This window comes from Phoenix dactylifera, unplaced genomic scaffold (genome assembly GCF_009389715.1).
Source record: "Phoenix dactylifera cultivar Barhee BC4 unplaced genomic scaffold, palm_55x_up_171113_PBpolish2nd_filt_p 000182F, whole genome shotgun sequence".
Lineage (NCBI taxonomy): Eukaryota > Viridiplantae > Streptophyta > Magnoliopsida > Arecales > Arecaceae > Phoenix > Phoenix dactylifera.
The window spans coordinates 889,824-917,565 of record NW_024067712.1 but is presented as its reverse complement, the minus strand read 5'-3'; the positions used below and the strand labels follow the sequence as shown (position 1 = coordinate 917,565).

The window sequence follows — 27,742 nt, the reverse complement described above, 5'->3', positions numbered from 1 at the left end:
TGAGGGACCTAAAGCCATCACACGGGCTCTTGAAATTTTATTATCACACTGGGGCTAAAGCCATTCCAACATTATACAAAAGGTTGATACACAAATAATAGTGTTACATGTTTTCTTCTTTCACAGATTACACAAAATTATGCTTCTATCTTTACAACATGCTACCCTGTATATTCCACCAGCTCACTTTATCTCACACTTATATTACAGCGTATATCAACCTAAAGTTCTTTCTTCTATAACAATTGCAAGCCGTATCGAACGGCAACTTCATGGCTCTTTCTTCTATAACAATTACGAGCGGTATCGAATGGCAGCTTCATGCTGTTATTCCAACATCATAAATTTGAACAGCCGCCACTGTCACAATTGGCACTTCAAGCAACAAAATCATTCTGTAGATTTGAGGACCCGAATCTGTGCCGCCGATCCTCCATATTCATGAACTCGTAATCAGCTGTGTCAGCTCCAATTGGAGCAGCTGCACCATAAATGTCTTCCCCCCTCGCTGCAAGAAAGCTGTGCTGACCGTTTGATATAGGAAGGCTTCCATCGCAGTGTTGTAGGCCCAATGTCAGTGAGAACCCGCTGTTCCCATACCGACCCACCTCAGCCATCTGATAAGCCATATACCTCCCACTCCCATCCGAGTGGGTAAGTGTGTCTTGCAGAATGCTACAGTCATCGCTGGTTGGTCTTTGCTCATTCAACTTAAGATTCATATAAGCATCATTAGAATTTGTTTCATGCTGGAAGCAAGCAGAAGCCCCATCTGTATCCATGGTGTGGATGGCTTTGGACTTTGAGTCATTAACTTGGTTTGTCTGACTCCTTTCTGCTGAAAAGTTTTGTAAGTCCTCCCGGTCCTCCGAGGATCGGATCTCATCCTTACATTTGGGCCCATTCTCTGATGAAGAGTTTGAGTCAATCTCAGGGTCACCAAACTCTTCTTTGTACATGTCCTCAATCATCGGCTTCCAAAGCCGAACTCGTGCATTAATGAACCAGTTTGAAACCTAGACGAAGGGAGGGCAGATGATAAACAACTAGGAGATAATAGAAATAAATGGCAGCTGACCATCGTGGATTGAACAGGGTCAGGCTCTAAATATTGTACTTGCAACATAATATTATGGTGAGCCATGCACAGGATCGGTAACAAAGTGATTTAATCAAGTACATGTTTGACAGTGTGCATCATATAGATAGTGGGACCCAACATAAGATCAGTGGTGAGTATCAGGTAGTGTTGCATGGACACGATAGTGCATCGGATTCAGACACGTATCCAATTGTATGACTCAGCAAGAGAAGAAAATGGAGATACATGGATACACAGGATAGAATACAATTTTGTTTAAACAATATAATATTCAAGGTTCTCAATCTTGTACCGGATCCTGTACCGTTACCATCTAGGTATAGTGCGGTATGCCTGCTACGGAATCGGTTTGGTATACCAATACTTGGTGCATCCCACGTACCACGAATCGATTTAGTAGTGGTATGGTACGGTATGCTTGGTATGCACCAGCATGGCATACCATGATAGTACTTGTACCTTTTAAATTAGAAGACATTGTCTTATCTTACTTCTAATGACAAAATGGACGGTCTCTCATTGTTGTTAGAGTCCAGCTCTCTACCAATCCCTAAAAGCTGCAAGAAAAATCATAAGCATCCAAGTGTTAACACATATCCAGTTGGGATATGCATCCGACTCGGCTTTTCACAGCTGGATGCGAGTGTCTAGGTAACACTGGTATCAAGTGCAAAGAGAGCTAAGATATATTGGTGCATAGAGGAGCTGAGATCACATACATAGTTGTGTAAGGATCATGAAGCGGAAGTTGGAAGGGAGTCAAGATAACATATGATGAAGATAGTGGTGTAGATAGGCAGAATAAGGGGACTAACGGTAGAAGTATAACAGCTTTTACTTGCTCTCTAAGTAACCTACATAATCAGTCGTGCAATTGATCATTAAAAGGGGGAAAACATCCTAACCATGCCCAAAGATAATCCTTTAAAGTTCTCGATAATATAAATAGTGAGAAGCAAACCTGACTCCTTGTCAAGCCTGTCTGTCTTGCAAGCATCAGCTTCTCAGAATCCTTTGGGTAACTGGCAAAAGATTAGGTAATAAACAGTTACAATGAAGAAATATACACAGTAATATCATCAAAGTTACAGGAGAAGGAGGTAGTGGAAGTTTACGGATGAAGGAAGTGCTCAAACAGCCAAGCACGAAGGATTGATACAGACGACTCAGGTAACCCCCGCTGTGGCCTCCAAGAATGCTGTTGCATCATACCAAACTGCTGCATGGCCCTCTGTTGCCTTAGCTGCTGGTCTATATAACGTAGGCGAGCAATTCCACCTCCCTGGCTAATTGAACTGTCTTGTTCTCCAAGGGTTTTCCGTGTAGCTTGAATCTGACCACTGATGGCATCTCTGAGGCAGCGGAAGTGCTGAGAGATCGTCTGAAGGGCGAGTGCAGTATAAGGTTTAGCAGCTCCAGAACCCGCAATTACATCAAATGATGACACTACAATCTGCATTTGATGGTAATATTGTTTATATCTTCCATCGACCTGCAATAGAAGGGAAAAGAAGTGCAACTCAATCCACAGATAAAGAGCAAGAAAGTCTATCATACAATAAAATTCATAAAGCACACAATTTCCCATTGATAAAATTGACAATATATTATTGCCAGTAGTCTTTTTGGCAGAATTCAGGATGTTTGGAGCTTTTTATCCAAAAATCTTTCAGGTTTATGATGTTTCATATGTGAATCTCACTGCATATTGATCAATGCATCTTTTCTGCATCGATAGATGATAAATACTTTATTCAGTTAGATCCAAAAATCAACACAATATGAGCATTGTTCAAGTTAAATACTTATCCTTAAAGATTGCGCATAATCTTCTGCTTTGCTTTCAGAGATAAATTCAGTTATTGCAGTCCTCTCATTTGAACTAGCACATGAAATTTCAGGGTCACAATGAAAGAAGTCATAAGCGAGATCCAATAAGAAATTCTCAGTGAAAGAAGGTATGCTACTGATTCCTTGGCATGGGTGGTTATACAATGTAGGAAATAATTTAAGGGTGTCACCAAACAAAGACAATCTCCCTCAGAGATTAGCAACAGATACTCAACATCAGCGACTGCGTGCTTATAGTACTCAAGATGATCAGAAGAAGTTTGAAGCTTTTGTTGATGCAGTAGCTGAGATGAAGGTACATGCAGGAGTAATCATTATATACTTGAAAGGCAATCAACATCAATGAGATATACATGCAGTAGTCTTTCCTCAGAGACTAGCGACATCTTCTCAAATCTCGTGAGTGTGTATAATGTTAAACATAATCAGAAAAAATGAAGCTTTTGATGATAGAACAGATCAGATAAAGGCAGAAGCAGAAGTATACAGTAGTATATACTTGAAACAGATCCTCAATGTAAAAGGTGACAATGATGATAGAATAAATGAGATAAAGGTATATGCATAAGTATCCGATATATACTTGAAATGGATCCTCTACATAAAAGGTGATGAAGATGATCAATAGATGGTAGGCATAAATCAAGACAAGATAGAGCTTTTCTCAGTCCATGGTCACTATCAAGGATTAATGAAATAACCAATGACATCCTTATCACATGTTTTCTCATGATACATATTATCTCCTTTCTGATGCTTCAGCACATTTCAATTGTCTCCCCTTTTGAATTCTTGCATCAGAGATTTCATGCATGAACATTGTTTTCAGTAAGTGCTTCATCACTTTGCCTACTACTGATGCAACCTTTTAAGCTTCCTCTGTTTACGCATTTCAAATTTTGTCCTTAGGCTCTTTCAACACAAGCATTTCAAACAGTCTAAAAAAATATGGCAGTCATCCATGCTAAGGCATTTGAAATTTTTCCCTCAATTTGATGGGCAAGTATCAGTCAATAACAGCATAAACATCCAAATCACGACTAACTGTACTAGAAATGTCTTGTCCACTGTCCATTCATTTCTCTACACAATAGAATCAAGGTAAAGTTCTTGTTTATAGGTATTTAAAGCGCATCAATCTTAAACCTTGACTGAAGGCTCATAACAAGGTTCGTTGTCTTGGTATTTAATGCGCATTGATCTTAAACCTTGACTGAAGGTACCAAACCCTGTACCGGTACCATTCTCGTACTGTGTCGATATGCCTAATATGGAGGCCAGGTTAGCCTACCAACACTCGGAACACCTCTTGTACTGCGTACCGATTCAAGACCGCGCACCGATTTGGTACAGATACAGTATAATATGGTCGGTATGCACCAATACCAACCGCTATGGCAAACAATGGCTCATAATCACTTATTCTTTTCCATTGATACTCATTTCATATATACTTTTTACATAGATTGATTTCTTAAACCCTTAACCTGGAATTTCCCTACCACAATTCTAATGTAGAAAATCCATGTTACTCATTAATTACACCATTCACAAATAACCACCACAAATGCGGGTAAAAATCCCAAATGAAAACAGTGCAGAGTTGATGTTAGGTTCACTTCTGTATAAAACACAACTTTGAAACAAATCCAAGTTCAAAATTCATGGAAGCTGGGGCTTCCCTTCTTTTAACATATAAGGTAGCTGTATATAGAAAAATTTTGATGAACAAGAATTTATTAAGGTGACCCTCAATATTTGGGACACGGCCTGATAGTTATGGTTATGGCTATCATTCAAAAATGAAGTAGGCTTCTAGTTTTCTTTGTAAATATCAAAAGGAAAACTTAACTAAGAGAAGTGTTACAATTCAAAAGGTAAAGTTTAAAGCCCGATTCTAGATGCTTGCTTCACACGTGCTATAGATTCACTTGCCTCACCACAACTACTACTAAAATTGTCAATACTGACCATCTATTAAATATATTATTTTATTTATGTCCAGAACATAAATAGCAAAATCACTAGGTGGCACACTTATGCTCTCCCCAAGTTGACAATAACGAGGCCCAGCTCATGATTTTTCTCTTTCGATCTTTCCATCAATTGCTCATGCTTGATAATTATAAAGCCATTCTTTTTCCAAATCCTTGTATGTTGTCTCGACAAACCCTTCAATAACTTCATAGTGTCACATAAAGCCAAATCTTTTTTTTTTGCTTCCTCCAATGCTCTTTCGTGATACTAATTCTTAATCTCTAAAGAATTTACATTATTTAATGTGTCAAAAGAAAACAAAAAAAGGAAAAAAAAATATAGTGTAGCTCCAGGGTTTTTTCTTGTTATCAGTGTAGTTTTAACTCACTTTATTTTTGTAAATAAGTGTCCTAAAAGGTCGTAAACTCGTAATGATATTTTGATGGTCAAGGATACAATCAATGCAAGTTTTGATTAGTCACTAGCAAGGTTTGCCGTCTCGGTACCGGATCCTGTACCGGTGCTACGCTATCACTATATCAGTACGTTATGGTACGAGATCTTTTCGGCGTATCGAGTGTTGATACGCCTTCCGTACTGAATATCGGTACCGAACTGGTACGGTGCAGTACGCCCTATACAGCCCAGTTCGGGCCGATACGGTGAACAATGGTCACTAGGAAGATTATGTACAGAAAAATGTTAAAATTCATAAAGAAGTAAAAATAATTTGGAAAGTAGAAATAGATTAAGAAGCCTATGTGGTAAATACTCTTACATGTACTTAAGGAATTGTTTTGGTGTATGTTTTTATTAGAAAACTGACATTCCATACACTTGGCAACTCTATGATAAACAATCATCAATATAAGAAGCAACAATTAGTGAAACTTGCATGTTGTACCAAAGATACAGTGTTAGGGCACCAACGGGTGAGGGGGGTTAACTGGCTGCCTTAGCTTCCCATAATAACAGCTCAGCTAGTACTTGCTTAGGACAGCAAGATCACCAAGGCCTCGGTGGCTTGGCAAGCAAATTGCTTGGGTGCTTGGTATGTGAACGGGCAGCACAAAGGGACCACATAAGTGACTTGGCCCTAGGCAAAGTGGCTGGAAGCCTAGAGTCTTGCCCATTAAGGCAGTTTAGATAAGTACCTTTAAAATATTTATTCATCAAAAGAATATACTACAATGTCCATGTAGTTCTCATGGTTCCAACTTCTCATTGATCACTATTAAAAAATGAACCAAAAGTTTTACTCATATTCCCTTCATTTGGCTTTAGTTCGCCCCTTGTCCTCACACTATCTATAACCCTCCACTTTTCATCCTTCCCACATGTCATGTGTCTCTCACAATTTTATTTATTGTGATCTAGCAGGGAAAAAAAATGAAACCAAGGAATATCCTTAAAGGGTAGTTTTGAAAATTTACATTCCATCAAGAAGAGCTATGTGGTAACATGGTGGTGGTTGCCGCCTCTCCCTTCAAGTAAGACTTGTATTCCTACCGCATGTTATCTAGCATAGTCCGGCAAGAACAAAGAACGACCAAAAGAAAAGACCAACTCCAATCAGAAGAGAAACTACTCGAACTTTTTGGTTAAATATCCTTCAAGATGTTACAAATAGAACGTAAGTCAAAAAATAAGGCTGCCCTCAACTTTAAACTGACTATTTTTCTAGAAAACTAATTCTTTTGGTAGAGAGATTTAAAATTATTTCACAAACTGTAGGTCATGTTGGTGTTTTGGTTAAGTTAACCAAGCTGTACCTATAAAAAAATTTCTCCTCAGAAACTTATTTTTTACAAAACTATTAAATTAGGTGTCATGTTTCCTTCCGTTTTTGTTATTAGTTTTTTTCATAATTTAGAGTACTAATTTAAGCATTTTTATACCTGATTCCTTTTTTTATTTAATACTAGAAATGAAGATACATGTAGTGGACATGGTTAAGTATTTCTCCTAGAAAAATTTATATTTATATCAAGTTAGGTTTCATTTTCCTATCCCTTTTTCTATCAGTAAATTTTCATAACTTGAAAATTTGTTAATTTAGGTTTCTTGATACATGTTTCAATTTCTTTAATATTAAATACTATAACTAAACACAAGCAATGCACATGATTAAGGAAAAAAACCAAATATATGGGAGCAAGGCATGATTTTTTTATTTATTTAAAAAATCAATGCCAACCTATATTTTCTATGTTCAATTTGTAAGGGTATGCGTTTATATCATAATAAGCGCAAACATATATATACAAAGAAAGTGTAATGAATATGCTTGTAATCTTCTTTGAAGTATCAAATATCACTAGTGATGCATAATAAAACTAACTTCCCTACTCAACATAAAGGTACAAACTACAAAGGTTGTTATAGATGTATGAACATATTTCTCAAGATATTCAAAGTAATTGTCAGTGTATAAACATATTAAAATTTAGGGAAAAGCTAGAGATCATGCGCCAAATCATTGCTTAGTTCATCGGTCTAATTTGGAAGTCAGTGATTGGCTGAGAGGTAGGTGGGACCCAACTAACACCACCAACCCACCCATGTACCTCACCAAGGCCTAACTGCCACATCAACCTGGTGAAATAAGAAGTGCTATGAAGGGTGATCTGTAGTAGTAGCACTCTAATCTGAACTTTATGTTAAAATCTTTATACAATTCAAGTTTCTTTTTCCTTAACAAGTATATTTGAAATTTTATCAAAAATTATCTTTGAAAGATTACATATGGTAAACTCATGTGCGAAATATGTGCCTGGACTAGTCTTTACCAGTGTGAACTTTTTGACATTATTTGCCAGTTGCATTTCTTGTAGGGCCTTTCCACATTGATTACCATTTGGATCTTGGCATACTAATAAGATTATGTCAGGTGCTTTTAGATTTCTAAGGCCCTCTCTTGCTACCTCTTTTCTTGTATTGTGGTGTTTGATCACTTCCTTCATGTACCACCAATAATATGTCTGCCTTTGCATGTTTAGGCTCATTTATGCTCAGAAGAGAACAGATATAGAGTAAATAATAGGCATCAGATAAACAGAACTCTGTGCCCATAAAAATATTAACAGAGGTAAACCCCATCTGAAAAATCTTTACTTGGTTTCCAGAAAAAATTACAGTTAATATATAATAGTAGTAAAATTTACATTGCCAAACAGAGGATTGATATTATGGCATTCTTTTGGACAAACAATAAAAAATCCTTGTGGAAGAAACTTAAATATCACCACCACATTCATTCACTGGAAGGTGATATGAAATGTGAACTAATATTTAAAGTTTGGTAGCAAGAAAATTATAGTTGAAATCAAGGTCCGCCGTACCGGTACCGGTCGGCGTACCGGTGGCCGGCCAGACCGGTACGGTACCGGTCCGGTCCCGGTCCGGTCCGGTACGTACCGGCTGGTACCGGTCCCGTACCGGCCGGTACGCGGTGGTTTCAAAAACCACAGCGCGCGGCGCTGTGGTTCTAAAAAAAAAAAAAAAATCGTACCGGTGCGAACCGGCCGGTTCGCACCGGTACGAGGTGCGAACCGGCCGGTACGGGCTCCGAACCGGCCGGTACGGGCCCGAACCGGCCGGTACGCACCCGTACCGGCCGGTTCGGATAAAAAATCGGGAAATACCGGTTTTTTATCCGTTCCGGTACCGGTCCACGGCCGGACCGGTACGTACCGGCCCGTACCGGCCGGTACGGACCGGTACGGCATTCCATGGTTGAAATTTATTTCTTTCACACTTTCATCCAAGGCATGCCATACCATACCGAACTGGACAGTACGAGACATACCATACCGCACCAGTTTGGTATCAGTATGCGGTACGGCGGGCATACCGATATTCAGTATGACGAACCTGCCTCCATACCGAGCATACCGACACAGTAATAGGGTGGCACAGGTATGGGGCCAGTACCAAGACGGCGTATCTTGCTTTCACCTTAGCATATTCCCACCCATTATAAGGATCTATGATTGTTTTAGTCTACATGGAAACTAAATTGGTCATATGCCGCTCCATCAACCATCTATGGGGCATACATGGCGTAACACTCTAGTTAGCATAACATATTTAGTGTTGGTTTCATATAATGTTTCTTATTAAGCATATAACACAAGGTCTTAAATACTGATACCAAACCCCATTACATTTTTCCATCAAAACGCTATGGCATCAGGACATTATCAGTGCCAGCAGATACATATTAAAACTGACAGCATACAAAAAAATGAAAAACCATCAATCCTAAGTAGGACAATTGATGTAGTATTGTCAATATGGACCCATAGACATTGGTATGGTCAATACATACTGATATGGATGGTTTTTGGCATCCTAACACTCATACTAGTGTCGGTTTTATGTTGAAACTGTATGGTACATACCAAGGTTCGCCGTACCGGTACCGAACCCCGTACCGGTGCCGCACTAGTATAGATGTACCGAGTGTCGGTACGGTACGGTATGCGGTACGCCAAGCGTACCGACATTGGGGTACCGATACCGGTACCCATCGATACGGGTACGGTACGCTCGGTACCGACCGGTACAGCAAACCTTGGTACCAACAGCATCGTCACATTCCGATGGCTTTTAAATATGTGATACAATGCATGTAGACTCCCCTTGAGATTAATCCTTGCTCCGCCGTTGCCTAGACACTTCATTTTTAAGCTATATGGGAGTCGAGGAATGCTAAACCGGCCCGTACCAGCCGGTTCAGCCAGTACCGAACCGGTATCGTCTCTGACCAATTTGGTTCAGTGTTAAAAACCAGTATTGGCCTGTACCAGCCCCGTACCGATCGGTACCGGCCTATACCGGTCGGTACCATCACGAACCGGCTAACCGTACCGGCCCGAACTGGCCCGTACCGGTTCCAAATTTTTTTGGGGCTTTTGAATGCGTGAACCAAACCAAACCAGTACCGGCACCCACCGGTATGTCGGTACGGTCAGTACAACGGACCTTATTGGGAGTATTAATGTTTCTTGACATTTGATCACCGGCACAATATGACGTATGACTGGACCTACCACTTTGAAGTCTCTTGCTGATGTTGGCAAAAAATGTCCAACATCAAGCACTTTTTTGAAGTGTCATATCTTGGTGATGGACACTTTAAGTATCCTAAGTTTTTAATATAAAAGCTATCAAGATTATATGGACACCTTAAGCCAACTGTAATTATGTTTTTAACATGAAATTATCATAATTATATGAACACTTTAAGCGAAATGTCATCACATTTTAAATGAAAATATATCTTTCTCTAATTTTAAGTTATTTTACTTTGAGTAAGCGTCAACCTGGAGAAATGTATATATGTTAGTAACGCACATACATTACATACAAGGTTTTAAAAATTGGCTTGATGGTAAGGCATCTCACCATCTTGAGTGTCGATACAGGGTAGCGTCCTAAGCAAGGTCGGCAGAATCAGTACCAGGCACCATACCGGTTCTCCGGCGGCACAAGTCGGTACGGGCTCATGTCATGCCGGACCTATACCAATAGAGGAGAAGGCACGCAAATCGTGGGAGAGAGGGAGGGAGGCCGGCCGGCAGACGCCGGCGGAAGCCACAGCTAGTTCTCCTGTTTCGAAAAATAGAAAAACCGGCTGCGGCCTCCCTCTCCCTCTCCCTCCCTCCTCCGCTCGCACTCTTTTCTTCTCCTTCTCCAGCTCTGGCAACGCTTTTCGTTTCGTTGCCAAAACCATACTGGTGAACCGCCGGTATGGCTCGGAACTAGCCCTGGTCCCAAGTGTTGGGACAAGATGAGTCAAGAAATGGACTGGGACAAGATGAGACATTCACCATCCTGAGTGTCAGTACGCGGGGTGTCCCATTCTACGGAAAAATTGGATGGCCCAATTCCATAGCATTTAAAACCTAGCATACATACATAGATACATATATATATATATATATATATATATTTTATATATATATATATATATATATATATATATAGATACATACATGTGCACATTTATGTCTATGCATGTATGTACACATATGAATACATACATATATTATCGTGTACATTATGTGCCACATCCTCGTGCTTAGATTTTTGGAGCTTGTCTTGCCAAACACTGAAGGACACATCCACTTGGCAATAATGCCAAGGATCTAGATAACATTGCTTTCCATGGTACTATTCATTCATCTTAAAAGTCACATCTCTTCAAATAAAGCCCACGCATATGCAATTTGTCCATCTTGCAGCTACCTCATACACTTTTGAAACTCAAAGGCCTGGAACTCAAGCCAAAAACCAAGAAAGGCATCTTGATGTCCACACTTTTACCAAAACTCCAGTCCTATCAACCATTACATCATCAGCATAAGTTTTAAAAATCTGATTCACAATTCGTTATGACAATATTATCTTACCCTTCAGAATAATCTATAGCCAAAAGTAAAAGTGGCTGAGTTGACATATAGGTAATACTTTCTTTAATGATCATCATCAATCATTATAATTTTGAAACTAAGCTTCTATGATAATTCAAAATTTTGTAGATCTCACACACTTTATTTGATGTCTTAACAAAATGATCCTCATATATTAACAGAACTGAAAGCAAAACCTAGATAGAATGATAGATGCACATGGCATAATATACACTAATTTTGGCTATACCTACCGAGATTCACCGAAATCCACCTTAAATTTTAAACCATAAAATGTGAACATCGCTTCCCAAATAATTGTTCTTTGCTCAATTCCATCATACCAAGAAGTCGGCAGATGATATAGCGGATGACTCCGCTCCTAGTATGACCAAAAGTGAACGACATGGACCAACTATTAAGAAGGAACACTAAGGAAGTGACATTTTCAAAAGATGTTAGGATTCCAGATAATCCAAGAAGCATTAATTAAAACAATAAAATCCAATTACTTATATTTGAAATTTTCTCCTTGTAAGTAAAAACTTACAATCTGTATTCATAAAAAAGCATAAGAATTTGATTTTATTTTTATAGAAAATTTATAATACATGGATTTGGAGAATGGTAAAATAATTGATAGCAGTGGTGACTGATGACAAAGGTTGTTTCATATGGTTAGTGGAGGCAAATGGGTATTGAGAAAACATACAGCACCTAAGGCATTTAAGCCATAAATAGAGCATCATTCCATGTCATGTAGTTTTAAGCACAAGGAGGAAAATACAACAAAGTAAAATCTCACAATCAATATGCCAAATTACAGACTTTATTTTTCTTTTTGTTTCAACCTATTTTTCATGTATTTTTAATTAAGAATGGCATCTCTCTGTTACTAAGCCTTATCCCAAGCCTCTGATATGCTGCTTAATAGTAACTATTATGGGTAAAACAATGAATGAAAATTAACCATAATATATAAAAAACTAGGAAAGGCACATGGGTTGTCATTTTTAAAGAAATTGTATTTTCATTGCTTCTCTCATTATTAGAAAAGTAATTTAAAAAGTATCAACGGAAAAGAATTCTGAGAGCATTCATTTGGTCAATCAATAAAATTAAAGCAGCTAATACAAGTGTCAAAACATGTGTTTTCTTTTTCTGATATATAACAATTTTGACTTTTTAGTTGAGGGTGGGTGAGATACAAGTGTGGATGCCAATGTAACAATGCCCAGGTTTACTCTCCTCATATAAAGAGGTCCATCTCTTTTTCTAATAATCCAACTGAATCTATAATTAAATCCTTGTTCTTAGATTTCATCTCTTTCTACTAATCATAAAGCACAGCAATAAAATAATTTATTTTTTGAAAGAAGACTAGAATGGATCCACAATTTTTTATTACAAATGCATTCACCCATGATTTATATAGGTATAAACATATGGGGTATATGTCCCTACAAATTCCTTGGATTGGATGACTGACTGCATATGTTTCCACTCTCCACTCATAAAAAGAAACTCTTATCTTTAGTAAATGCATTCTTCTTGCTCAGCTCTTGCTCCAAGGGACCGAAACAAGTGAACCATTCAAAGGCTGGAATGTATTTTAGAAGGTTATAAATGATAAAATATCATTTAATTTTACTCGCAGGTCGCAGCCATCCTTGTCTCCTCCAGGGTGGCATATTGCACTTCATTTTATTAATTTAATTTTTGGAATAGCATGTCTATAACTTCTCAATGATGTGGTTATCTCTAATAAGCTATCGGTCAAGGTCCGCCGTACCGGTACCGGTCGGCGTACCGGTGGCGTCCCGGACCGGTACGAAACCGGTCCCGTACCGGTCCGTATCGGTGGCGTACCGGTCCGTACCGATCCCGTACCGGTCCCGTACCGATCCCGTACCGGTCCCGTACCGGTTCTTCAACAATAAATTACCGGTACCGGATTTCACGCTGATCCGGTACCGGTCCCAGGCCGGACCGGTACGTACCGGCCGGTACGGACCGGTACGGCAGACCATGCTATCGGTTAATTAAGAGGCAAAAACAAGAGATTAGGAAATTCTAAGAAAAAGCAACATTAATTAACTTTCCATGGAAATATAATAAAAAATAATATTAGTCTAAAAGTCGCCACCTTAGCCATCTATGCACCTACCTCGACAAGGCACTGAGGCAGCCACCTAGCGCCTGCCGCAATATTTTCAACCAATTTGAGCATGGTACATGAAACTGACTTAGGAGTTCAATTCTTCCCAAATTAGTAGTTTTTGCTAACTTACTAAATCTTATTGGATATGTTTCGATTATTTTGGATATAGCTATTTTTCATCATTATGCTCATTAATTTTTAAATTATTATTTTCTTGGTTGCCTTGACTTTTGCGACCCAGCTAACACCTACCTGGCCTCCTGGCTGCTGGTGTGCAGCCTAAAATCTTTTTAAACAACGGAAATAATAATCTTGAAATTAATATTTAGCAGTATAACCAACATAAGCTTAATTTCGCTATTCTAGTTTTTATGAACTAAATTGGAAAAAAAAAATGTAGATCAAGTTGTAAATCCATAAATTCATCAAACATCATTTTACTTCCTTTATCCAAAGTATAAATCTTAATCTAATATGTGGTTTACTTCCAAACTATACAATGCAAACCTTAAGAAGTTACCAAGTCCTTCTGCACTGTTAAGTTCAAACCTATAGCTGCCCCAATAAAAAAGTCTGATGCAAGAACCAACTAAAGTATAAACATTATAACATTCATGCAATGCCTCAGACGATCTTTGATTAGGTCATAAAGAATTTGAAGCCCTAAGATAGAGCTCAAAGTGGATAATTCTTGAAGGATTTATCAATTTCCTTTCAATATGTGAAAGGACTTCTAGCTAGATTGCTGGAGTAATAGAAACACATTATTCAAAGACCCTTCATCACAAAAATATTACAAGAACTAAGAGCTTGACATAGTTTTAATTATATGAATGATAGATTAATGATATATGATGTTAGAAAATGAATCATACAAACAGATGCTGTAGCTGCTAAGACTAATTAAAAAAAGAAAGAGCAGATGTATAAGCTAGAATTGCAACATAGACGTAGATATTTTTTTCCTTGATGAAAGAAATGTTTTTTTTCTTCTTTTTTTTCCCCCTTTTTTGGTGCAAATGAGTATGTCCCTGATGGTCAACAGTTTCATAAAAGTTGGAAAGTTTTGAAAGTTGAAACAACCGTAACAAGCTCAAAAGTGTTTCTTGCCAAATATCAGACAAACTTTGCTTTGAAGGTTGTACAAAAATTGAATTCTCAATTTCTCTAGGCTAAGAATCTGCAAATAGGTGTCATTTAAAATAGTCTCTGCTCGTGATTGAGAAAAAGGGTCTCCCACTTATGTATACTTGACATCTCTTAGGCTGGAAAATTGTTTAATGATATCATTTAAAAAGAGTATGACAGTGATGGAGAAAAGGGGTGAAATTTATAACGTATGAGAAATGGAACCAAACTGCACAGTATGATGCTTTTCAATGGTTAATGACACCTTCAAATCTACAACAGCAAGATCAGACCAATTTACTAATTTAGTAGGTCTCGCAGCCATCAGCTGGCTCTTTTAGGTTTGGTAGTATGTCCCTCACTTCCACAGAGTTTTCTTGAACAGGAATATCGCACAAAGCCATAAACTTATAGAGAGTTGACACGAGGTAGAGAACCACTAGAAAAAAAACTTATTAATCGTTGATGGATTATACTTCGGTCCATACTGCTGATCTGATAGATATGTGATCAGGTTTGTTGGTTAATATTAAGATTCATTATATGTTAGATTACAGGACAAAAGGATATATCATCATTCCACCATTATACAAAAAAAAGAATACGATAAAAAAGGGAAAATTCAGATAAGGGGCAATAGAAGAGAAAGAAAAGAGAAATCACAATGGGGACAGATATTAAAGGAAAAAGGGAGAAAACTTTTCAAAAGTATAGGAGCTTCATTAATCATTTATCCACAAAATATATGTCATTAGCTCACTAAGGAAAAGAACCAGAGGTCCAAAAAGTGCAGGTCTGAAGCCTCGAACTTACTCCATTTCAATCCTAAATAGTAGGGTTTTCCAAGTCCAAACTAAACAAAACAAAATCAATATCATGATATGAAACAACTGATTTATCCTAAGTAAATAGACAATCAGAGAAGGATTAATGAAAGGGGTCGGTCATAGAACTGAAGAAGTTGAATAGTGTAGTTAATCATGACATTGCCCTCTTCCTTTGTCTTGTTGCCGGCCACAACAAAGAGGACTTGCTAACAATATAGAAGATATTCCATCTATCTCAACCTAAAAAGATAGCTTTACTTAACCCATCTCAATCTAACGAAAAATTAATGTAGAAAAAGTGAATAGACTTGTAGAAACCACATTAGAATCACATGCTTCCCTGTGGTTTTGACAAAAACAGTAGTATCCCACAGAGATAGGGATATCTAAGAAAGAAGCATTTTACAGTCTTAGGTATTAAACATTTTCAACCCTAAGTCATAAACATAACAAACAAAAGTAAACAACTTTCAGGAAATAGTGAGAAAAAGGATGATATGAAATCAAGAATTGTAATATGGGTAAGACTAATGGGCATATGTGGACACTGAAACAATATGAAATTGAGCAGCAAGGTGTCCTTAAATTAAAACTTTTTACATTTTTCTGTACTCAACAAAAGGTCTTAAACAACTTTTAGGAGATATCTAATTCTTATTATACCATTTTGTTGTAACCCACTTCAAAAGACCACTAAAGAAACACCCATGCTTACTAGCTTCCAATACCTGATGCAGTTTCCAGAAACTGTATAAACCAAGGAATGCCGTACCAGCCCGTACCGACCGGTACGGTCCGGTACGTACCGGTCCGGTCCTTGACCGGTACCGGAAATAGATGAAAGCCGGTATTTTCTGGTTTTTTTGTGCGAACCGGCCGGTACGGAGTCCATACCGATCGGTACCGGCCGGTACCGCTTGGTACCAGCCTCGTACCAGTGCGAACCGGCCGGTTCGCGTCGGTACCGACCACAGCGCCTCGCGCTGTGGTTTTTATCTCTCAAAAAACAAAGAAGTGGCCTCTCGGCCACTTCTGTTCTATCAAATCAAAGGCCACTTCTTTTTTGTTATTTTTGTTTTAAAAAATAGAAGTGGCCGAGAGGCCACTTCTTTTTTTGAGTTGACAGCACGAAAATCGAAGTGGCCTCTCAGCCACTTCTTCCTCGCTCGTTCGGTTATAAAAACCAAACGAGAGGCTCTGTCCAGACTCCAGAGTAACTAAAATCCAGGAGTGAGCCTCTGAAGAGTAATCAGAGACGGAAAGATTTGAGAGATAGCCCACAAATTGAGGAGGAGGTCCTGCCCAAAAAATCCAGCGGAGACTATTTAAGGTGCAATTTTTTTGTCCTATGTTATTTCATTAATTTTGTTAATAAGTAACTAAAAAAATAGTTTATAAATTACTTAAATAATAAGATAATGCAAAAATTTACTTTATTAGCTTAATTTTTTGATAAGTTGTACATTTATGATAGAAATGGAGCCATCAAGAAAAACGAACCCTGCAAAGCGTGATATTGGCTGGTTTTATGGACGAAGACTTGGAAGTGAGGAGCAACGACACCAGTTTCAATGCAAGTTTTGCGACAAGGTTTTCAAGGGAGGAGGGGTAACCAGGTTGAAGCAACACTTAGCCGGAAATTCCGGTGAGGTTGCTACGTGCCCAAATTGTCCAAGCGAGATTCGTGTGCTGATGAGGCAGAATCTCGCTGAGGTCAAAGAAGCGAAGGAAATGGCTTCCAAGAAGAGGGCGGAGGTCGATCACCGAGTGGCAGAGCCACCTTCCTATCACTCTAGGGAGCCAGAGGAGGTCGAGGATCTAGATGAGGAGGAGGCAGATATTCAGGCAGCCATGCATGCAAACCTGGATGATCAGTGGAAGCAGGAGGAGGTGGTCAGGCATAGGGCTCGATTTGGGCCCTCTGCATACGAGTCGGACGGCGGTTCTGGGAGCACTAGACAAGATCCAAAGTTCTTGAGGACAACTTCAGTCAGGGAGGGCGTCGGCAAAGAACGTGGCCGGATTGCATCTATGCTGGGTAGTTTTGGTAGCCGAAAGAAGTCATCTAGAGGAATTCCACAAGGAGCGACAATTCATGATGTAGATCCGCATGCTCTCCCCAGCAGAGATCAAGGCAGCAGAGGGTAGACACAATGTGGATGAAGGATAAGAAGAAAACTATGTGGCGAGCTATTGGATCCTGATTTCACTTCAGCCACATTCCAGCGAATGTGGCAGACAATACATACTACAGGTCTGCCATTGCCGCCATACAAGCTGCCGATCCCGGTGTAGTTCCTCCAGGCCCGAAGAAAATATACGGTGAGCTTCTTGACAACAATAAGGAGCTGGAGAATTGGATTGACTCCTACAAGAGCAAGTGGCCCATATATGGACTAACCATCATGTGCGATTGTTGGACCGATCCGACCAGGCGGAGCATCATCAACTTCCGGACATACTGTGATGCTAAGACCTTCTTCCACAAGTCGGTTGATGCTTCGGCTTATGTGCACAACACCTCGTACATGCTGAAATTTATGGAGGATGTGATTGATATGGTAGGAGAGGAGAATGTCGTGCAAGTCGTCACTGATAATGGGCCGCAATTTAAGGCTGCCGGGCAGGTCTTGATGGAGCGGCGACCACATATTTTTTGGACCCCATGTGCTGCACATTATATTGATCTCATATTGATAGACATTGGAAAGATCCGTAGGGTGCAACAAACGGTGGAGACAGCCCAACGCATTACCAGGTATATTTATAACCATAACTGGGTCCTTTCACTGATGAGAAAGTATGCAGGAGAAGAGATTCTGAGACCAGGAGTCACACGGTTTGCTACCAACTTCATCGCACTTGATAGCATACTCGAGAAGAAAGGAGCCCTACGTCAGATGTTTGCCAGTTCCAAGTGGTATGATAGTAGATATTCTTATGCCGGCACTGAAGGGAGCAAGATAGAAGACTTGGTGATGAGACAGCCATTCTGGCAGCGGGCTACTACAATAGTCAAGGCTATCAAACCATTATATGAAGTGCTGCGGACCGTAGATAGCGAGATCTACCCCCAGATGGAATTTTTGTATCACATGATGGTCAAGGCAAAGGATCAGATTATGGAGGCAGATCCAGCACATGGCCGGTCGTACATCAACATCATTGAGCAACGGTGGGGAGCGCAAATGGGTACAGAATTACATCTAGCAGGTAAGCTAAGATATAATTATAGTGACAATTATAGAGATGGATGTAATTATATAATTATGCTAAGATAGTCTCATATATGTGCAGCATACTACCTAAACCTCCGGTTTTAGTACAGCATAGATGGAATTGGTATGGATGAAACACTTCTGGATGCTTTGCGTAATGTGATTTACAAGATGGAGCATGATCCAGAAAAAGCGGCCCTATGTCTTGAAGAGGTAATTATGATTTAGTAATTACCAGCATATATAAGTATATCGGCATCTTCAATTATTAACATGGTTTTCTTATGCTTATTTTTCACAGAGCAAATTATTTAGAGAGGGCAGCTACAGTTTTGGCCAACGAGCGGCTGTCGTCAGCAAACACAATATGAATCCAGGTACGTGATACTAAAGCTAAACATTCACCTGGTGTTACTTAGTTACTATTATGGAACTATCATATATGTAATTTTCATAAATATTTTTGCAGCTGAATGGTGGGTGCATTTTGGCGGATCCGCGAGAAATCTAAAGCGGATAGCTATCCGGATCCTCTCCCAAACAGTCTCCTCTAGTGGATGTGAGCGCAATTGGTCCACCTTCGCCCTTATCCACAGCAAACAAAAAAACCGTTTGACGCAAAAGTGTCTCAACGACCTTGTTTATGTGCATTACAATTTGCGGTCGAGGCTAAAGTGCATCCAGGAGGAAGTGGAGTTCAAGTATACAGATCCGATTTACGGAACCTTCACCGCTGATAACGATGATCCACTACTCGGCTGGCTTGTAGGCCAGCAGCAGGAGCCCGAGCTTGACGAGCCAGGATCGCCTCCACGACCAGCTACCTTCATAGCCACCGAAGCTGGGGTCGATCCAGAGCAATGGGCTGAGCGCAATATTCCACACACTCCCAGAGCTGATCAGCCGCAGGCACAGGGGAGCCAGACAGAGTGGACCAGGAAAGAAAAACAAAGGGTCCCAATGGAGAGTGTCGAGGAAGAGACTTGGACTAGCAGCGATGAAGGTTCTAGTGGTGATGGATCTTCTAGCCATGGAGGGAGCGGAGGACAGTATGGTCCTCATGAGACACAGCCGGAGGGTGGTCTTTATTTCACCGGTGAGTCCCAATTTACGGGTGCTACACAGGATACGGACCACGGTCGACCACCTGATAGATTTCGTGAGGATATCATTGGATATAGAAGACGGGCTCCTCGAGGTCGTTCAGGAAGACAGGATACAACTGCAGATCCGACAACATACGGATACGGATTCTATCATCCACAGTCTCAGCCTGACGAATATGAATATGGTGCATTGAATTTTGCTTCCGCCATATTTGGATGGGCCCCTACACAATCAGAGGACACCTCTCAGAGCCAGAGCGTGAGCGAGAGATCCGACAGTTCTTATAACCTGGCGCGCGTTCCTTCTGATTGGGTTGATTTGCCTCCTGATTATACTTATGATCCGGATATCTACGAGAGCCATCGGCACTCGTCCCGATTTTAGATATCCTAGAGTACTTTAAATGTATGTAAATGATTGTATCTTAATTTGAAGATATTTTATGTGTATCATTTTATCATTTGGAACGGAAGGAAAACATAACATGCATCATCTATATTTCAAATTTCAACCCTAAATTTAAATATAAAAACATCAAAAATCATGAAAAAAGCAATAAAAAAACATCAATCTTCACTTAATTTAAGATCCAACAGAGACAACATTTTTTAAAAAAAAAAAATGTCTGGCTCGCGGTACCGGCCGGTACGGTACCGGTCCGTACCGGTACCGTACCAGTCCGGCCGGCCACCGGTACGCCGACCGGTACCGGTACGGCGGACCTTGGTATAAACTGTTTCATGGAATGTTTTCAAAATGTCGGACACCATCCTTTACTTGTCAGATGGTCTGAGAAATCACAAGAGAAGAAGAAGGAGAAGGAGAAGGAGAAGAAGAAAAAGGAGAAGGAGAAGAAGAAGAAGAGGAAGAAGGAGAAGGAGAAGAAGAAGAAGAGGAAGAAGGAGAAGAAGAAGAAGAAGAAGGAGAAGGAGAAGAAGAAGAAGAAGAAGAAGAAGAAGGAGAAGAAGAGGAAGAAGGAGAAGAAGAGGAAGAAGGAAGAAGGAGAAGGAGGAGGAGGAGGAGGAGGAGAAGAAGAAGAAGCAGAAGAAGGAGAAGGAGGAGGAGGAGGAGGAGGCAAAAGGAGGAGGAGGAGGAGGAGGAGGAGGAGGAAAAGACGAAGGAGGAGGAGAAGATGATGATGATGATGATGAAGATGAAGTAGAAGCTCAGGAGTTAGTAGGTGGCCTCAGCTGATGTGGCTATGGAAGAGATGCATGGTGTCCATCAAATAAATTTCCACTTTCCTTCAGAGAAATCAAAATAAGAGTCAACAAAAACCATGGAACCTGTCACGCCCCGGATCCGGCTCCGTGACACGGCCGTGCTATTGCCGACTACCGCCCACAATAGCACGCAGCCTCGTACATGGTCAACAGGTAGTCAAAAGCAGTGTAACTTGTATATATCAAAAGAAGGTATTACAACCCACTGGTTCATATAAAGTACAGAGCTTCTACATAGTTTATATACACAAAAGTTTATTTATATCATCCCCAAAAATAAAGAAGCCCTGTTGCAAAAGAAAAATGCTTCTGGCAGCTGTCACTGGTGGTGATCTAAAAAAAAAAAACGTAAATGAACAGGCATGAGCTACACGGCTCAGTAAGTAATCCTGCATAATCTTGTCGAATCGACTAAAAATGCTAACCATGCTTATCAGGGTTTGAGAAGCTGACATGTATGCTACTAAATCAATCATCATAATAAAATATCCATGCTGAGTAAATAAAACAGTATCCTACAATGTCAAGAAATCATGTAATATGCACATGTAGGAAAAATCGTGCCACCGGCATGCCGTGGTCGTGCTCTTAAATGCTACTGCGAAGTCATTCTTGGCCACTGGCGAGACCGGCTCAGTTATTAGGCGGCCACTGGCGGGGCTGGCTCAGTCATTCTCGGCCACTGGCAAGGCCGGCTCAGTTACATTGGGTCAGTAGCTCTTAAGAGTTCATAAATAATGCTTCGTATAGGTAGTACCTCATAGATGCTACGGCGAATTCATTATTGGTCACTGGCGGGGCCTGCTCAGTTATTAGTCGGCCACTGGCGGGGCTGGCTCAGTCATTATCGGCCACTGGCAAGGCCGGCTCAGTTGCATTCGGCCCGTAGCAATAGGAGTTCTTAGGTACCCCTTTACAAGCAATATGCCGCTAGAGCAAATCATTATCATTCTTTACACTCATGCTAATAAAATCATAATACGGAATTCAATTCATTTTGCATGTATCACAAGAGCTATGAAAACATAATATGTGCACAACTATGAATTATGTGACTGACATGTACCACCCATGTTCATATTTCATAACTCATATCTTGTGTAACTAGAGCATGTCAGATACACATATCGTTCTTAGCCTACAGTACATGCATAACATGTTAAATTTCATGTATGATCCATAAAGATTAGGGCAGGCTACTTACATACATGATTCACAACAAGATTAAAACAAGTTACTTACAGTAATTTGCCTTTTTCCTAGGTCTCCCGCGTCCTGGTGACGAGTCCTAAGTCACCTACAATCATGTCATAATAATAATATGTTATTTCCTTTTCTACCTGAAGTTTAGCCCATCCCTCATCCGGGTTCATCCAAATAGACTGGGTCTGGTTTTATTGGGTTCACCTAACCCATTCTAATTATATATATATATACACACATATATACATATATATATATATATATTTATTTATTTAAGCTTAACGGGTTGCGGGTTCGGGTTCGGGTTCGGATCCGACCCGCGAACCCGTGCTCATGTTTTTCCTTCTCCCCCCTTCCAGAGGCTTCCGCCTCTTCACCTTCCGCGACCCCTCTCTCCTCCGACGCTCTTCCTCTCTCTTCTCTTCTTCGCCCTCGCCGGAATCGTGGGTGTTTCGGCCGATTCCTCAGCCTTCTTCTTCTTCTCCGGCCGAATCCACGGCCTCTCTTCCTCCGTCACTCCCTCTCTTTCTTTCTCTTTCCCTCTTTCTTCCTTTCTTTGTCTTTCTTTCTTTCTTCTTTGTTTTCGCCGAACCCTAGCTTCCGACCCTTCGCCCCCCACCGGAACCCACTGTCTCCTCCCCTTCTTCTCCCGCAGGCGACCGGGGAGACGAGGCTCCCCCCCGATCCACCGACCGAGGCGGGGGTTTCCCCTCGGTGCACCGGCGAAAAGGAAGGCCGGCCCTTCCTCTCTCCGAAGTGATGCCGGAGAGGGGAAGGGGCTCGGAGATGGGTCGGAGTCCGGGCTATACCCGAGAGCCTCCATCCGTTCCGTCCACGGCAGGGCATGGCCGGAGGGGAAGAAGCCTTAAGGTCCGGTGAGTTCCCCTTTTCTTTTTTTTTTCTTTCTTTTCTTCCCTTCTTCCTTTTCTTTTCTTTGGTCCTTCCTTCCGGCGCCACCACCTCTTGCCGGAGAAGAGGTGGCGGTCCGGCCGGGGCTGGTGGCCTTGTGGCCACCTCTGTTGCCGGCTCGGCCAGATCCGGCGGCCCGGGCTGCCCCCCGAGCCCTAGCGTAGCCGCAGCCGAGGCTGCGGTGCCCTGCAGGCGGCTCGGCCCGAGTGGTCATCGGGCCTGGTCTTGGGCCGCGGCCATTCTCAGGCCGGTCCGTGGTCCATGGGTCTGGCCCGTGACCCTTCTCCCTTCTGCCGATCTCCTCCCCTCTGTTTCGTTGTTGAGACAGAGGGGAAATCCTCCACAGAGGGTTTATCCAGACTTTAAAATTTTTATTAAAAGGGGGTCCATACCTGGTTTTAGCCGGGTGTAGTCGGGCAGTGCTTCCTCCCTGGTAGTCTCCCCTTTCTCAGAGCTTCAGGGCTCCTTGGCCTTAGGCTCCAGGGCTTCGGCTCTCTCTCTCGTTCAAAGTTTAGGGGTCTGTCACTTGGGGTTGCCGGCAGAGGCTTAAATAATTTGTTTAGAGGATGAGACCCCCCCTCTGAGAGGTCCCATCCTCTCCATCCCTCCCTGCTCCGGGACTGGCCGCCGCCCCCCCTGTCTCCGGCGCGCCGGCATCGGCTGCCAGCAGGGGGTGAGGTAACCCTTCCCTGTCGGTCTTATCCCTTCGTTTTTTTTTTATTTTTTTAACCATTATAATAACCATTATAATAATACTGCCCACAGTGAAATTTGGGCCCAAACCCTTAACTGGGCCTATTTCTTATTGGGCCTAGTAGGTTGTGGGCCCGGACATTACAGAACCTACAAAAAATCTCTCAAAAATTTTCATTTTGTGCCTCTATACTCGTTAAACTTATGAAAAAATAGAGTAGTTGATTCCAATGGAGTATGTAAGGCGATTTTTAGAAATCAGGCAATGAAAATGCCAATTTTTCTTATCTACCTATGAACATAGACTTCTCTCTCCAGCAATACACATATTATATACGAAACTGTGCATGAAGCAGCAAATATACTGCCACAAAGACTTGCATGATGAAGATATTACCAGAAAGCTAATTTAGTTACTCCTCAGGGCTATTGCTGAACAGTCTAATATAAAAAAGAAACAAGTGCTAAACAAATCGACATTTATATTCATGCTAAATTCCAGTTTTACTTAGAAACATGCAACTATATCCAAATAAAACTTAGATTATGCAACAGTATGAGAAATTACAATTATTCTGTTAATTTAAAATTTTAAAAAAATACTCAACTACTAATATAAGGAAGAAATAACTAGCAAAATTTTACTGGCAGTGGTGCTGATAAAGCCTACAGTTTTTTCTTTTACTACATATCAAGGAAATATCAACTAAAGGAACTTGTATTGGGGAAATGAATATATGCGCACCTCATCCAACATAGCCAACAGTTTCATGACCTTGTTCTGAAGGTCCTGTCTTTCGGAGGGTGAGAGCTCACTAGAAGAGTTGGCAGTGGACTCTTGAGGGTTTGAAGGCATCCCTTTACTCTTTGATACCCCATCGGTATCCTTACAACCAGTCGTACCAGCAGAAGAATGGACACTTTGGCTTTTATCTGCCTTGTGCTTCAAAGTCTTCCGGGCATTAACAACTTCATCAAGTAACTCTTGTGCTGCCTTGAGATACTTAGAATTTGGAATGGAACTTGTAAGACTTGAAACTCCATAAGGAGAAAGGTTAGCATGCATATTGTTGTTTCTAGAGTCATCATCTCTACATGAACTGCCATTTCCTAAATTTGACTGATGTGGCCCAAAGAAAAATATGTCTGAGCTAGCAGGCCGGCACTGAAATGAAGGAACCAGAATTTGTGTGCCAAGGCTAAGTGACAGTCCATGGTTTTGCATGGTGGAAACATTTGACTGCTGCAAAGACAAGTTCTGTCCATTTAAGGTGCCCAACTGGGTCTGCAGACCCATGTGGCATTCATCACTAACAGAACTGCGAACAAGATTTCCTGGACCATTCATTGACCCGCCAATTGTTTGCATGAATGGCATCTCAATTCTCCCATCCCTCCAAGCATTGTAAACATTTTTGTCAAGATGAGAAGACACCATGTGAGGACCTTCCACAGATGAGCCTTGTGAAATCATAGCAGTGGGAACAGGGAGCTCGACAGAGTTCTGCTGTGATTGAGTATCGCCTGCCAAAGCATCTGAATATGGACTAGAAGAGGGATAGTTAAGATATAGCATGTTGCCAGTAATTGATGACTCAGGATATGGAGTATGACCTGGATCCCTTAGACACAGGTTCGGCATGGCATCTCTTTGATTGGTAGAGCTGGTATAGAAAGTAGCCATTTCCCTCTCCCTTGATTTCAAGCAGTTCGAGATCTTCAGAAATAGCAAGAGTTGAACAATAAATCATTACAATATTGGGTACAGCAGTAGGCTAGCTGCCTGTCATGAGGAGTCAGGAAGGCTCCCAATTGCATCAATTTTCAGAATACAGAAAGCTCGAGTCCTCTGTGAAGAAATGAGTTCGATGCAAGAAGTTTGCACAGGGGAAAAAAAGGTCAGCAGGTACGAGATCAGGAGCATATACAAAGACAAACTAATAAATCATTAAATATAGGGGGAAAATTAGCATAGATCTTGAAAGAGAAAGTAGTGGGCATTTATTTATAAATATGACATGGTTTATTGATTTGATTTTCCTTTGTTACCAAGAATGTCTTGATAACAAGATGAAAAGAAGAAAAGGGAGTGAAATTGGATCATAAACTGGCATCCGGCAACCATTCCTCGTACTTCTAGGCTTAGTAACTGCTCTCGCAAGGATGGTTTCTGAACCACTAAATTAGCATAATCAGAAAGAAAAAAAAAAAAGGGATAAACAAAGAAACAATAAAAACAAATTAAGGACATACGAGGATCAATAAAGTATACACAAACAAATAACAGAATGATTGAACACCATATCCTCCGGTCCTTACCTTTATACAATGATCGGAAGAGCAATCAGCAGCAAGCAGCTCATAGTTGTTCCACCTCTTCAGCCATGAAAGAAGCAAGCTCGCGACCAACCTGGATAAAAAATCAAACAAATAAACCAAGTTTCTTTCCTTTTAAGGCTACATGCTTGAACAATATCCAAAAGTAAGGCACGCAACAAACTTCTACTGAAAGATATCAGAATCTCAATTCCCACAACTTCAGCTCAAAGCACACAACAATTTATGCCAACTAACAGAAAAGCAGAAATAAAGCGCAGAAGAACCAGCACCAAAAGAGCCCAAATAATTCTATTTTACCTCCCTTCCTTTTTAGCATCTCTGAGGCAAAGGGCTTTCACCTATAAAACCCAAAACCCATCTCAAAAGCTCCTTTCCTTCACCTAGTCAACACACCCAAGAGTCCCAAAAATTCCAAACCCCATAACCAAAAACAGAAGAAAGAAAGAAAAGCTTTCCCGAACCCAAAAGCAGCACACCCAAAAACCAAAATTAAGCGAAGTAGGAAAACAGAACACCAACCCCTTCTCCAGAAGTACTCATTAAACCCAAGAAAGTGGAGAGCACCCAAGAAGAAGAAAAAACAACAGAACCAATTTCTAGTGAATTATTCCTTGCAAAGAAAAAACAAAATTTTCAGAAGAAAAGAAAAATCAGGGAGAAAGTTTGTTGCACCCACCAGATACAAAAGAATAATTAGATTAAAGAAATTGTATACAGAGAGCAAGAGACAAAAAGAGCAGCAGAAGAAGAAATAAATGAGATGGCGAATTTGTACAAAGAAAAAGTGCAGATATAGAATTGTATATGTACGTCTATGTGGGTACGAATAACATTAATAACTGAGACAGAAAAGGAGGAGGGATGGAGACTTGCTTGAGCGAGAGCCGCGGGAGAAGGGCTGCTGTGCACCCTATGGGGAGCAGGAAAGCACGAATTCGCAGCCGATCCGCCGTGGGAAATCCTCCCAATACGGAGACAAACCGATCCCAAGGATTCAAATCACCACCCAGCCCCCTTTCTAATTCTTTTCCTTCCTTTGCTCCTCCTCCTATATAACAATACTTACCTCAGCACCAATACCAGCACCCAGAATAATATAATACGTCCACTAATGACTCCTTTTTAAATTGCTTTCCCTTCTCTCTCCCTCCCTCTCTCTCTCTTCCTCTTCCTCTCTATCTCATTAGATTTTATCATCATCAGACCCCAACATTCTAACTTTCACGTGAGAATAACAGTCCCTGAGCTTCAAAAAGCCATGACAATGGCTTCTCTCTCTCTCTCTCTCTCTCTCTCTCTCTCTTCTTTTACCTCTCTTCTTAGCCAAGTCTGAAGCACCTTCCTATCGCCTTCACTCTTGGGAGTTGGTGCTGGAATTGTTACGGTGTTCAATCTTCTAACCACCAGTTGGTAGACCAAAATCTTCTCTTAAACTCATTTGGTCCTCCCTTGGTTCCTTGCCCCTCCCTCCCTCTCATCATACCGAGTTCCAAAGCATGAGGAAGATGCTGACATCTCACAATCCAGACCACATAAAATAAAAGGGAGTCCTGACTCTAATTCTCTCTTATGAAAAGGCCATCCTTC

The 27,742-nt window shown here is 40.8% G+C and overlaps 2 protein-coding genes and 1 long non-coding RNA gene across 6 annotated transcripts; 1 reads left to right on the top strand and 2 right to left on the bottom strand.

Annotated features, from left to right (window-relative positions):
• On the bottom strand, nt 1-27,742 carry LOC103723152 (BEL1-like homeodomain protein 7). Of its 4 annotated transcripts, none has more exons than XM_008813974.2 (7): nt 27,029-27,742; nt 26,135-26,225; nt 25,430-25,664; nt 24,561-25,362; nt 2,218-2,594; nt 2,064-2,124; nt 1-1,016 (listed from the first exon to the last, which is right to left on the bottom strand). In XM_008813974.2, the coding sequence occupies exons 3-7, from the start codon at nt 25,564-25,566 to the stop codon at nt 378-380; spliced, it is 2,016 nt and encodes a 671-aa protein (XP_008812196.2). In that variant the 5' UTR covers nt 25,567-25,664; nt 26,135-26,225; nt 27,029-27,742; the 3' UTR covers nt 1-377. The 4 variants fall into 4 exon arrangements, with proteins under 4 accessions (XP_008812196.2, XP_008812200.2, XP_017702156.2 ...); XM_008813978.2 differs by having other exon boundaries at nt 24,561-25,351; nt 27,029-27,740; XM_017846667.3 differs by lacking the exon at nt 27,029-27,742 and adding an exon at nt 26,832-26,926 and having other exon boundaries at nt 24,561-25,664.
• LOC113462083 lies at nt 16,889-19,288 on the top strand. The gene is made up of 4 exons (XM_039117088.1): nt 16,889-18,675; nt 18,760-18,893; nt 18,982-19,057; nt 19,150-19,288. The coding sequence occupies exons 1-2, from the start codon at nt 17,868-17,870 to the stop codon at nt 18,783-18,785; spliced, it is 834 nt and encodes a 277-aa protein (XP_038973016.1). The 5' UTR covers nt 16,889-17,867; the 3' UTR covers nt 18,786-18,893; nt 18,982-19,057; nt 19,150-19,288.
• Nucleotides 21,165-22,465, bottom strand: LOC120105037. The gene is made up of 2 exons (XR_005507418.1): nt 22,253-22,465; nt 21,165-21,343 (listed from the first exon to the last, which is right to left on the bottom strand). It is a non-coding gene; the product is annotated as an uncharacterized LOC120105037 (long non-coding RNA).